At 36.5% G+C, this 14,865-nt stretch overlaps 1 protein-coding gene across 1 annotated transcript in view; it reads right to left on the bottom strand.

Annotated features, from left to right (window-relative positions):
- Positions 1–14,633, bottom strand: part of LOC144453359 (paired box protein Pax-9-like) — a 20,385-nt gene extending 5,752 nt beyond the window's left edge. The window contains exons 1-2 of the mRNA XM_078144632.1: positions 14,500–14,633; positions 10,697–11,305 (exon numbers count right to left, since the gene is read on the bottom strand). Coding sequence (XP_078000758.1) covers positions 10,697–11,305; positions 14,500–14,515 — 625 coding nt within the window. The 5' untranslated portion in view covers positions 14,516–14,633. The remainder of the gene's footprint in view (positions 1–10,696; positions 11,306–14,499) is intronic.
- Between the last annotated feature and the right edge of the window lie 232 nt (positions 14,634–14,865).

Below are 14,865 nucleotides of genomic sequence, written 5' to 3'. Positions count from 1 at the left end.
TCAGGTACATAGTTTAAAAGGGGGAATGCTGAAATAATTATCATTTTCTCTCATTTTTTTTCGAAATGATGTTATCTATGGATTTCTATTGGCACATATTCTCCCGTATACACAAAATCAATATACGCATTATATTTGCCGGCTGAAAATTTAACTTATCGATCGTCTATTACTACACTATGTATTTTGGGAATGAAGGCAGTAAATGCTGTTATAAAGACATATTGAAATTCAATTTTAATATTCGAGGGACGGCTATTGATTTGTCGATGGTATTTCATTTCGAAAGTTTACTTGGCCCCATGATAATTGTATGGCACCTCCTAACAAGCACAACGTAAAAGCTTCTTTTAACGAGTGAAATGTTGATGGGGATGTTATCGACTGTTGCTACGATCGGAGTTCTCGGTACGGTCTAGTTGTTATTACGAGTTTCGAGTGAAGGATACGATAGCACCAAGGCTGGGCGGTACATTTATCTAAAGGGAATCATCAAAGATCTTCGTGCCCTATCGAAACCTAAGCAATGATGGAACATTTAGTCGATAAGTTTACAGCTACCACAACTGGTTTACAGCTCATAAAAGTAAACTACAAGTCGAGGAAACTAATCACTATGAGAACTTCCCATTTTTTTCCAAACAATTCAAAGTCCACAACTTTCTCTTGATAAAGATATTTCAAGAAGTTATAATTTACACGCACGTACACACACACACACACACACACACACACACACACGAACGCTGATACATACATACATACATACATACATACATACATACATACATACATACATACATACATACATACATACATACAGACAGACAGACAGACAGACAGACAGACAGACAGACAGACAGACAGACAGACAGACAGACAGACAATTAAGCAGATTTTTATGCATCAACCGCCGCGAATGTAATAAACAAGGCAGGTGCTATATAACAGAATTTAATATGTGCTAAAAGTGAGAAGGGATAAAAAGGGAACTGTGGCAGTAATATCTTGAGGGCTTTGTCTTTATTGCAAAACAAAAATATTCAAGTGAATGTAGCCGTACCAGAAGTCGGGAACGGTCGGTGCGACTCAAGATCACATGTTGTGTACAGATTAACTAAAACAACTTTGTAACGTGTCTAATATATTTCCATGGCAATAGGTGTAAATGAACCGGACTACGAAATCTTTGCTTTTTCCACTAGAAAGAAATACAAGTATGCTCTGTTTGGTTTATCAATGTGGTTGCAACAGATAAATTATTTACCGTAACAATCACAGGTTGATATTGGTAAAGCAACGTTTGATACACACTCTTTAGGTAGTACACTTTATGGCTATAAATTGGTTGTGGCAAGGAATACTTTGTAAACTCACGTTTTCGACTGCACAGTAAAAACTGAGCATTTGACTACTTTCTGAAAACATTTTTTCGTGATAAGTGTATTGTTGGCCCCGGTTTCACCGAGTCTCGTCGACGCAACCGAACCGATAAAACTGCTTCTAAATATAAAAGGCCGTCAACGGGGGATTTGCGCAGAAGTGTTTAGTTACAGGCACACTTTCCAACACCTGGCATGCATATGCAGTGATCGAAACACCCCAAAACATGAACCTCAAATTCTAAACATTTCACCAGTGTTGCTTTTATCAAGCCTGTAAAAATAATTGATATAACGGCAATAAAACGGAATGGAGCGTAATATTATGATTTTGGTAGCAATGATTTGTCCATTAAGATGACATGATGGATTGTTCATGACTAACTTTTACGTCAACTGATGCTCACACATTTTATACGGTGCCAGTCGTGGTTTTGTGGGAAATGTGTTAATTGAGCGTTACCACCAACAACACTATATCATCCAACTATTAGAAATATTCATGGTTTAGAAAAGTTCATCAATTATCGCTGACCTCAAAAAGTGACATGTTGTGACTTTGTAAATCAATACTTTGCACCAACTTGAAGCATTTTGGAGACACAAGAATCTGATGCGACTGTAATTCATCAAATTAGACGAGCGGAGATATTTATAATATATACTATCAATAATAATCATATACATTTGTTAGTTGTATATATCATATGTACTGTTTGTAGAAAGACTTGATTTCAATAAACAAGGGGGTCGAAATTTAAGAGATAATTTTCCACTATTAATTCATGTTACGATGTTTGACTTAAGTCTACTTCCAAAATATATACAGATATTTGAGAATGCTACAACTTTGTCCTAAAGGAAAAGTTTGCTTACACGTTTACTGTATGATTACAGGCCATTATTCATTCATTCATTCATTCATTCATTCATTCATTCATTCATTCATTCATTCTACATACATACATACATACATACATACATACATACATACATACATACATACACACACACATACATACATACATACATACATACATACATACACACACATACATACATACATACATACATACATACATACATACATACATACACACACATACATACATACATACATACATACATACATACATACATACATACATTCATTCAATTATTTCTGATTAAATGAAATCAAAGTCGTTTTAAGTGATCAATGTAGGACTGAAACTCATTGTGCACCGGATGACATTTGGAAATCTACTTCACTTAGTATAGTACTATACATGTACATACGCCGAAACTCAGACAATCTGTAATAGATCCGATTATATACATTGAAGTAGCTGGTTGCAATCCCACTACACTACACACGGACACCTTGAAGTTACCAGTGGATGGAATCGTTTTGGTATTGTTTCCCACCCAATTTGTTCTGCTTTGATAGCTACGGCTGATATTACTAATTGAAAGCCAACGATCGGCTAGTAAATCAGATCCAAACATAACAGAAGTCGCCTCTGGGGATGTGGTCGATTGTTAGTTCTTACAGCAAGTAACGCACTTTGTGGACCCCTGTAGGCTATTTGAACAGATAGACTAGCTCACTGTTTGTTATCCTCAATTATTCTTTAATTAAACGCCACTTAAATGGTATAATAGTTTAAAGGCGATTAACTGACTATTTTGTGTATTCTATTTTCTAATGACGCCGTTATTCAACATGTTTTTCACACTTTTCTTAGTTGTAATGGTAATAAGCTAGTAGCACAAAACAAAAATGTTGTCGTTTGCCAGTTATCGGTCCTCTAATAATGTGCGTGCAATCTTGAATAATGGCTTATTGATTGATTGATTGATTGATTGGCGCATCTATCTGGGTATCTGAACACTGAAATCAAAAGTCAAATGAACAATCAAGTTAATTGTACAATGTATTCTCTCCTTTCAATTTCCCTGAAGGTATGAATAACAAATTCTGCCAGTTATGAGAAGGGAGGGGAGGGGGAGGGGATATTTCAAACTGTAATATTGAATAGTGGCACCGAAAGATATAAAATACAGAAGGCTATTTAGTTCCCACGAAAGCTACCTAAACAAAAAATGGAATTGCTCTGTTTCATTTGTAACGACAAAAAATTTGCCATTTCGAATTGAAAAAAAAAGCTTACGAAGAATTTAACATTCCCTTCGAATGCTAACAATTTGTAAATCAAGAGAAAAAAAAGAGTAATTCTAATATGTCAGTAAATGAGTAGCTGCCCAACACTTCTCTGCCAAAGGGAATATAGCAAAATAAATATTCACGTCGCAGCCACAGGAATAGGTTAGAATACGGAGTTGCAACTACAGTCATGTGGATGTAGACTCTATCAGCTAAAAAAAAACTCGACCAAAGAACGTCCGTACATTGACCGTGCATATACTTCTGTAAACTCACTGTCCAATTTCTAATGAACCCCTGAGTGCTTCAAGTGACTTTGAGTAAATATCCCAGTATGGATAGATTCTTTATCAGAGGACAGCACAAAGTTCGTAGCCGACATTCAACTATTACAAGCACATTAATATTTATGCATTTACTTAAGTAAAAGTGTTGGTCGTGTATAAATCCATTATACATTCAATTAGAACGATATTGTACATACAGACCCTTAACTACAAGAACAAACATGTTCGGTTACTTTCTTTTCTTTGTAAAACAGCGGCACTTGGGACTATGAGACGGTGTCTCCTACCAAGTAACGAGGCTGCCGATTGAAATCTACAAGGCTGACTGTAGATTTAAGGTGAAACCGATGCACGTGAGATAAATTAACAACAATGTCCTTCAGAAATTGACAAGTTTTTCTTTTCCCTCGCTAAGAAATTTTCACAAACTTCCTTCTGGTTTCTAAATATAGAATAAATTCACGTAGATAATTCATTTTCTGAAGCTGCTTTGGATATAGTAGTTATATGATTAGTAGCCGAAGTGTGAACTGTTCATTCTCCCTCCTAAATCTTTTGTTAAAATATTGACTTTTGGTCATGGGAAATAGAAAATAAAAGGTAAATCTCTATCTTTATTTGTTCACAAGTCAGCTTCTGATGAGCCACATGAAAGTCGACGCAGGTATACATCGGGAGATGTCTTATCTGACGATCTTAGACTGCAGTCGACGCTCAGACTACACCTGTCAAAACCCGGTAAACAAAGCTCGGCTTTGTTGTTCAAGGCGGTCGGGCTTCGTCATCCCTTCGAACCTGCCGACTGACTGACTGACTGAACGACTGTGTGGACGACACGACTAGCAATGAATGTTTAACGCTCCTTGTCAACAAAAGAAATCTTTTTCAGAACCCTCTTATATAGCTTGTCAATTTCAACATCTTAAGGCAGATTTAATGCTTATGGAGTTGTATAAAGTCATACCGGATATGTATGCAAGTACTATATTCAATGTAATGAAGTCAATCTAGTGTTATAACATATATGCCATCGTTTTTTCTCTTGGTATGCTGTATGAGTTAAACCTGACTGGTGTGAAAGTAGTCCACTCGTTTCTCTCTTAGTGTGTTTGATGAGTTGAACCTGACTGCTAATGATAAATGATTCGATTTGATGATAAAAAATAAAGATCAATGGGAATTTAGCAGTTAGAGAGGTGTGATCAGATTTCAGGTGAAATGGATCAGGTGAAATGGATCCATGTGTAGTGGCAATGAACAAAGAACACTGCAAGTGACTTTATTATTTCATATATTCAGTGGTGGATAGAAGTGGCATTCTTTGAGTGGCATTTAGTTATGTCTATCTATTGTTCCCGTCATTGCTATGAAAGAGTAGAGGAATTTGTGATTGATGTCTCTTTCAGTTCCTTCAAATCACATTTGTACACTGTATTGTAAGCGAGACCGTGAGAAACCAACATGGGTTACATAGTTTTGAAATTACTTTTCGACAATTAGGAACTTCTCAGTCACGATTTTTTGTCCATTTCTGCAAACTACCGATACCACGGACGACTACAATACATGAAAAGGACTAATTCACCCCCAATCCATTTCAGTCACCTTATCAGCGTGAGATTCTGCACGGTTAAGTTGCTGACATTTTAGGTATTTTTTCACCCCTCCAATGCACCATGTAACATTACAGTAAAGACAGACATACCCCGTCGGTTGCCCATGATTTCTTTTCGTATTGAACTTTTGATGATACTGTTAAAACAGCGAATTTGTCACATTTCTCACTGCAACAGAGCGCGCTTCACGGATTTCCAAGTCAGAGAATCTCACTACCCCCTTACAACGTCAGTCAGTGTCTGTTTACACCTGGATGGAATTATCATGTCTGTGACCAAACGTATCGGGCAGTGACGTTGGTATCGATTGTAGCCTTCAACCCGTGTCTGATACCATTTCAAATTATTTGCCGCAACTGAAATTAGCATTAGATTCGCATTGCAATCTCGAGTGTACTCCTTCCTGCTGCCAGTCATATCACGACATCAAAATTAACAAAAAATGAAGCGCAAACGGAGTTGAAATATTGTTTTTTTTTTAAAATTGAACTATTTCTTTTCGCCCATCCCATATAGTTCAGGTAGTTATGTTTTCCGTTGTTTTCCATATGGTCTCTCTGTTATTGGTTTATTCTCATCAGATGTACAGTCATTACAGATTGGAAGAACAGTTTTATATTGTCTTTTTAAGTTGATGTCAGTTTCCGCATCCACTTCACAATTTTCGCGATTTATTTTTTTCCTCGAATACATAAAAAAAGTTTAGGGTCGGCGTGAAAAATTAGGTGGGATGAGGTAACCGGAACCAAACAACTTTTTTTTATTAGGCTATATAATTATTAACATCATTTATACAAATTTTTTGCTTTTTGACTATGAATCTGAATTTTGCTTGACACAGTAATACTTTTATAAAATAATTTCAAAACGTGATGGTTGCTGAGATAATTGTTTAGATTTGAGATAGGAATGGAATTTAATGTACCCTTCTATAAAAAGATAAAAAGAAAAAATAATAACGTCTTACCGCACTGCCAATAAACTATACAACTTCAAACGAACACATTCCAACTCTAGCTAATTTATCGTGTACGGAAAAAATACGATGTGAACCTTTCAGTTTATAACCAACCAATAATAAATTTAGACTATCTTTCTGGTGAAAAAAAAAGGTTTATAAGCGGATTAACTTTAAAATCGGCACTTTCTTACTAATGATGGTCGGCACCATTTATATTATTACTGTTCAAGACAAGAAGAAGTTGTTGGTAGCACGTTTTATAGCTGGTTATTATTGCCAACTACTATCGATTCACTACCTCGTACTTGACGGGAAAACGTTGATTGCATCCCGATCGCCATGATAGTCCACACACGGACAGCGATAGTGGTTTTATTGTGGTCAATCACTTCCGATTAAAAGTGTGTGAACATCTAGTTAATGGTTGATTGGTGCGTTTTTAGTACGGCGTGTGAATCCAGTGAGTGGCGTACTCAACTTGTACTCAACGTACGTGACGTACTCAATCAGTGAAGACTCTTTGGAATGAAATGCTGAAATATTGTATTAGTACACGATATTTTTGCTAACTTTGAACTCTATACGTCTAAAATAATTGTGTGGGTGTCAGTCGCTTAACTGAAACTGATTTTCAAACTGGTAAAAAAAAGAAAATGTAAGAGTGGAGAAAAGATGAATTTCAGAGATTCGTATTAAAGGTAAGACTAGATTTCTTGCAGAGATGTGGCTGGACGGCTCAGTTTATATCAGTCGTTGAGTTCTGTACCTCAAATGAAATGATCCAAAAATGGTACTTATTATAATAAGATGGGAAAATTAGAATAATGTTGCCGGAAAAAAATTAAAAGATAAAACACAAAATCTTAAAAAAACCCAGTGAATCATTAGATTCACGAAAGAATATGATTAAGAGATGCATCACGGTGATCGATGTTGACAAGGCTTTCATGAAAAGACATACTTTGGTGGGAAGGACTGAGAACGAAGAAAGGAGAAAAATTAAGAGAGAAAGAGTACCAAAGATTGGATCGAATGTTTACAAATAAGTTGAAACAAAAGGTTATAACTGGATAACAGCCGCACATAAATCTTTTAAATAGCAGCATCTTAATAGCAGCATGTCAAAACTCAACACCAATTTTGTTTCTTTACTTCTATAACCTGAATTTGATAAACAAGAACAATTCAAGTACTTATTACTTTACTGATGTAACGGACTAATTCACCTGACTGAGTCTGCTGAGATGAAGACAATTTAATATTCCACACTGGTGCTTTCATCATCGCTTGTGTTTTAACTTTTCGAAAAAAAAGGTTAATTCTTGGTGAAGGAACGTGCTTTTATTTCACAAACCATAAAATACCCATGTCGAAAGTTTAGCCGGTGTTGTGTTGTTTTTGCAATGTCCACGGAAACATCGCATCTCTCTCTATGAGTGAGTGCAAATTGCTGACTACACATTGATCTTTGAGACCGGTAATGCTCAACTCATACTGTCGATTGGAGATAGTAGATATATCGTGGACTTTTGAATATATTAAATGAATAACGGCTTACAAAAATGAGCATCAACATCATTAGAAGTTGAGCACTCATGGTCCAATTTATCATTTCTAACACACACGAGCGAAATATCGACTATTCAGGCTTCAATTTCTTCTTGGACAGTTTTTGGTATATTTCTGTATACCCACCATTCCCCGTTTCATGATAAAGACATACAAATGCTAGTACTATTTAGCCACTGAAAATCCGTGTCAAACTCAATTACACACTAACAAGAGTTTGTTCTTATTCAACAAATCATCAAAACGCTAGTCTAATACAAGTCTTCATCTACTGTTATGACCATGTCTAAAGTGACCAGTCACTATTGCAAGTGATAGTTCGTAAAAACCGTCCACAAGGAAATGATTAAAACAAACCGAGTTAGTGAAAAGATGACCTAACAAACAGCCTCACGATCATTACATCGAATAATGTTGTCTTAATCTACTGATTTCCATAGAAAACAATGATTTACCAATATATTTGTAGCTATGCATTCGTTGAGCAATTGTGAATTTTAATTTCTTAAACGCCAATATTTACATAATGTTTATTGTATTTCCTAGGACGAATTTGAAAACGACAGACTATTTTTTCCATATCATGGACGACATTATCTGGTACTTTCGGGGAATTTTGCTCTTACCTGCTCTTCAACATTCGTTCTAATTTTCAAAGTAGCGTACACACAAAGAAAGAGGATGTTTTTACAAAAATGCGAAAATAATGTTATTGTTTGTGCACGATTTTTTCTAGAATTCCCTTTTTTAAAATTTTTTTTAATACAATTTTGAGGTGGCTTTTATTGAGATATAAAGTTCGTCTCATTAGATTTATTTTTTTAAATAAACAAACAATTTATTTCTAGGGGTAAGAAGAACAAAATAGGTTTGTTTTTCAAGTTGGAAATGCTTACAACTTGGAAACCGAACAGTAGCAGTTTTCTGTCAAAAGTGTATGTTAAGCGGTGTACCTCATCTGAAGATTGAAATCAACCTGAACTAAACAATCAAACGTAGGCGAAGGACACACACGTAAAAAAATGGCCTAATCATTCCAGCCACTCTGGTTACGAAGACTCTAATTTACAATAAATGAACAAGATTAAACTAATTACACCGTATATAATTACTAAAAAGGACCTTGAAATTCCTAAAATGTTATCGTCTTGATTGCATTAAAGTGATGTAAAATGAAATGTCCTCTAAAGAAGACAGGTCATTTTTTGTGTGTGTGAATAACACCATATATGTTGGTCATCTGGAAGTGGGCGCGAAGGACAGATTATAGGCGATGTTTCGTCAACTTTTCAACACCTGCAATTAGGTGCGTTTCCATCTTCGAAGTAAATATTTGAGGGCAGAGGCAAGATATGCAAACGTCTTAAAATGTGAGCTTTTCTTGTATTTTGGACAACAACAACGGACTAGTGGCATGAGTAGTGACGGGTGATCGAGATGCGATCAGTTGGTGGTCTCGCCTCAAAGTCACGGTACTAATAATGAAAATAGTCGCTTACAATGAGAAGTAAGAATTGGTGTATTGACGGGGCGGGAAGGGAGACACATACGATACTTGAGATATAACGTGAACCAAGTGATTGTAAACATTAAATTATCCACATGACAATGTCTATTATTAATCCCTTTTTTCGTTTAAATTCTGACGTATTTGTTTGGTCCACTTTCATTCTTCTTCAATCTGAAGAAAGAAGAGTTCCGTTGTTTCTTGACTGTGTGGGTCATGGATAGGCTTCACCCTAACAGAAGAACAACTTTTGTCTTTGTTGGCTGGATGGACTGAGTGGCAGGTTGGAGAGGGACAGCCTCTTGGGGGTCTGTTTAGATGCGTGCCAAAAATGCATTAGTCTTCTTCACGTGGTAAGGGTCAGAAAGTAGAGTAAAGGAGCAAAATTGGCTTCTGATAGCGTATCTTGTTATTTTTTGTACCTCTCTTGCCAACGAGAGCTGTTTTATAAATAAGATTACAAAAAATACTACTCGATGGATCTTAAATCGTTCACTGATGCTGTACACACAAGTTTGTTCAACATTTACGTCACGGTATAAGAAGTATCGATAACATATTCGATTTATCAACACTTTCCAGTGGATTCCTAATAACAACTGTACACTTTTAACAATCTGATAACGTTCCTCGTATTTGTTGCTGTTCACGCGATAGATCATCAACTTAATCTTGCCAACTAACTGTGTAAGAATGTACTTTTGGCATTTGATAAACATCTTATGTTCAATATCTTGAACATCATCATAAGCTAAACTTGGTTACTTTAATACTACTATTTGTAATTTTATAAACATGTAGTTCAGTTCAGTAAATATGTGTAAGGCATTGGATGTTACGAAGTGATAGAACATTTGATAACTGAGCAGACGTTACTGAGTATGACATCACATCACATCGCATCGCATCGCATCGCATCGCATCGCATCACAACGCATCACATCATGATCACATCACATCACATCACATCACAGCACAGCACATCAGACCAGACCAGACCACACAGTACATGATCACAGGAAGAGCTGCCACCTAGTACCCATTCTAATCCATCACCCTGTTTAAACGCAAGATAATCCCATTCATTTTTTCCCTAAACTTTCTCCTCAGATAATTTGTATATCGGATTTGACGTTCCAGGATAAGTTAGACACTGAAATAATACGGTATATATTTACCACGAGACATGCGCATTTTTAACGTTATTATTACTACTATTTATACATACCTTGGTGTTCTAGTAACTGTCCGTGTCTGAACCCTAATATATCGTTCACAGAATGAGAAGAAGGCCACCTGAGTGGCCCAGGGTTTGTCGATATCTGCTTGGTGTTGACACCGGTGGGAGCCGCTGGGCAAGGGTATGGATATATTGGGTTGTAGAGTGGCCGATGGTCCTTGGTAGGATCGTATGAATTATGTTGTAAGTGGTGCATACTGCTATTACCGATTTTATTTCTTAAGATTCTGCTGATTGAGCTGACCGAGGGGACGTTATATTTGTCACACACCCCGTCAGCAATCAGTCGGTCTCTGATCTCCCAAGCAAATATGCCGGGGTCACCATGCTTGTATTCCTTGATATGACTTACTACCGTCGGCGTGGTGACTCTTGGTTTGCTGCCTCCAATTGCACCTGGTAAAATAGAACCAGTCTCGTTGTAGCGGGCCAGGATCTTGCTGACACAGCCATGCGACACTCGAAGTTGTCGACTGATATCACAAGGTCGTATACCGAGTTGTGCCAATTCCACAATTCGTAACCGAATGGCATTGGGTAGTGGTCGACCATTGACAAACACTCCGCCGAGTTGGTTCACCTCTCCAAATGTTTGTTCTGGTAAGAAGCACACAAAGAAGTCCATCCATTATTTTCACATTAAAAGATATTTTGCATCACAAACCAACAAAAAAAGCTAAATTTGTACAATCCTCTCTCCAATTCTCTACAACCAATGTTGAGAGAACATATATTAATTGTCATAATTCCGAACCGCGATTGTATAATATTTAGTTAACGTGAAGTCACATTTCCGATCGACAATGTACACACTACAGAAAGGAAAATCGATGAGCTCTAACAGAGATAGAAGTAGACTGGGTAAATTGTTGGAGGGCACTACGTCAGACACCGCTATACACCGTCTACGCTCCGACACTTCGCTTTGCGTTTAATAGTTCGCTTCACACGATTTAACACATTGAACGTCTATTCCATGCGGATGTAAGTGATTTGTCATCTGTATTCACATTTTATGAAATTCTATTTGATTTTTATCGCTTTTTGTTCTTCTAAGAGATCGCTCGTGAGTGTAACATCAATCACGAGTTATTACTCTCCCCCAAGTTAAGTGGGAAACAATATTCAATTTGAGGCAGGATCGTGGTTTTAATATACACAATAACATTGGTGTCCTCAACCACACAGACAAGTATGGGAACTGTGCCTCAACCCACTATTTTCAGATTAGAGACAACGTTTGCGATCACACGGGATTGTTTGTCTATACCTATCCTTTAATCAAATCGTCCTATATGCTAATAACTTATTGTGGACGGAGAGATTTTGGATCATAAACTACGACTGAAAGTGGAATGTCCACAAGACTTGTTAATATATCATTCTACATTATTTAGTCGACTGTAGTCTGACGTTTGACCAATGTGATTTTTAGTCAAACTCTAAAATAGTTTCACTCTACTCTTTCCACCTTCATGTCAAACAGTTTCTTATCTCTAAGTTTTCGTATTTTGATTTCTATTAAATGAAAGCTATGTTAAGCTAATGTAGTCACGAACTAGGCTCGAGAAATGCACCATTCAAGGGTGTTACTTTAATGAATGTTCAGGGGTTAGCGTCGCGACATCGTAGGAATTTTACTAATCCTGAAAATTAAACGTGTTAAATATTATGATTCATATGTCAGCTTCTCTTAAGACAATATGAAAGTAACCTACATGGAGATATGACTTATAGTCCCATGTTCATTTCAACTCATCGCCACCGACTCCTTTATGAATAGAACATTGAGTGTTACATACAATTACTATCTGGAAAATTTGTTTACCAAACTTGATTCAAAGAATTGTTATGCCTTAAAATGAAATAATATTTCAGACAACTACAAATATATACAGCGATGTAAATGGTGTCATTTAACTAACAACTAACTAACTAACTAACTAACTAAGTAACTAACTAACTAACTAACTAACTAACTAACTAACTAACTAACTAACTAACTAACTAACTAACAAGTTACTTACTAACTACCTAACTTACCAACGAAATAACTATCTAAATATACATTCTGTAATCTATAAAAGGAAAGGTTTAATCCTCAGTGTAAAGTGTGATCACTATGTGGTTGCCAGAACGGAAATTATGGTATATATAGATAAATACCTTAATGGCGTTTAGTTATAGCTAATTTCTTTTAAATTAACCAAATAACAGTGTTTGCGCACTAATATGTTTACCGCCGACTTTACAGAATCGATCAGCTTTGATGGAAAACTATTTTTTTTTTGGTCGAACGGCGTCGACCTCCACTTTCAAGAAACCGACGAAGAGGACGAAAGTAGCTTGAAAATGAGACCTGCCTGGCGTGTGAGAAATCTAATTACATCGAATTAAACATTGTTATGCTATGGGTAAATCGATAAAACAATAACTTTGTAATTGAAGGATAGTTTTGGGAGTTTATAGGTATGCTTGGGTGCGTTTCTATTTGTTTCGGTTCATCGAAGGAGTTTACGTTCCGGTTGTGAGCGTTAACTTATTACTTACACTTTCATGACTCTTAAAAAATAGCAGAAATATACACATATTACGTCACGAATATGAAAATCGCCTTTATAATATTGATGACGCGCTTTCAAACTGGTTTGATTTATACATACTGTAAATATTATTGAAAACATCGACACGATTTTTTTCTTCAAATGTAGACGCCATTTTTGTCCACAGCGTTTGCCAGCATGGGTTATCTTATAGTTATCATCATATTCCATGCATAAGTTATGAGATATGAACTAGTGATATGATGTTAATTTGTTACTACACGTTAAAAAGTGTTAAGGATATTGGTAACAATACTGTAAATGTAAGAATACGTGACATGTTTCACTTCTAAGTCGAAGTACAGAAAACTATAACACGTTGACAAGACGTCCATTTCATCTAGAATATTTGCATGAAATCTTAACATCTATGTTTTAACATAACACGAGTATCTATGATATATGTTTTGTGCCGAATTATTGAATTTGGGCTTTAAAATGGTGCGAATTTATGAACTCAGACCAAGACGATATTTGTGATTTGTTTACTAACTTTAAGGTAATGCACTACGATCTATGTGGTCTGGCCACACACTGTTTGGTTGCAGTTCAACCTTAACGTTACATCTGATGTCAACAAACAAAAACATGACTTTGTAGGGTTAGAAGAAATACATCAATAACTCCTTTCATTACCTCAAATTTTTTTATATCACCTACGATAATTAACTGATGAAAAAGTGACAATTTTTTTAACGGTCAAACTTTACCTCGCTCTGTTCAGAACCACAGGAACAATTTTGGTAGAGTTCCCCTTACCATTGAGATGAGGAAAATGTCACCACAAATAACCATCATGTTAAAGATAATAAAACGTTGAGACTTCACCGAGGTAGATTTAACTGGACGCACAGTAAAACTTGACATACCATCTATCGTGCTTGTTTGTATATTTTGCCTAGTGCCAACGCTAACCTGGTAAAGCTATCCTGACAAGGACAAGCATCACATCTGGAAATGATCCGCGCTAATTCAGAACGAGTTTTGTTTCTCTTATCGGCTCATGCACATGCTTACAAATTGACTTCAGTGTTCTAAACTGTCAACTTTGTTTAACTCGTAGCACAAATGAGAGCGGTTGGGTCAGAAACGAATCGCGAATCGAAAACACCGTAGTCGTTGATTATGCCAGATATTGCATTGAACCGTACATACAGATAAAGAAAGAAGTAAAGAAACGTGTCTTACCCATTCCAAAATGCATAGAGGCGGTTGGTTAGTGGTTTCCCGCACAGTTTATCAAAGATATATACAGTATATGTAACAGGTTCGGACCTTCGGTGATAAATCTCACGCAAGAGCACGCGAGTAACAGAGAGGCAAGTGACGGACACTGGTAAGAAATTGACCGACTTAGCCGAAACTTGTAGTCTTGTCTGTAACGTGTTGGCTCCTACAGCAAATTTGTCGACAAGGAGGTGTCGTATGAAATGTGACTTCGCTTGCTGTGTATCTTAAGTTGACTACGACGTGACTTCTCCCCGTTGTCCTCATCGCCATGCGTTTACTGACGGTAATTAATTAGGCTGGCTGCATTCTCATTGGTCGCTTGTT

The sequence above is a fragment of the Glandiceps talaboti genome, chromosome 2 (genome assembly GCF_964340395.1).
Source record: "Glandiceps talaboti chromosome 2, keGlaTala1.1, whole genome shotgun sequence".
Classification (NCBI taxonomy): Eukaryota; Metazoa; Hemichordata; class Enteropneusta; family Spengelidae; genus Glandiceps; species Glandiceps talaboti.
This window is presented reverse-complemented; position numbering and strand designations above follow the sequence as displayed.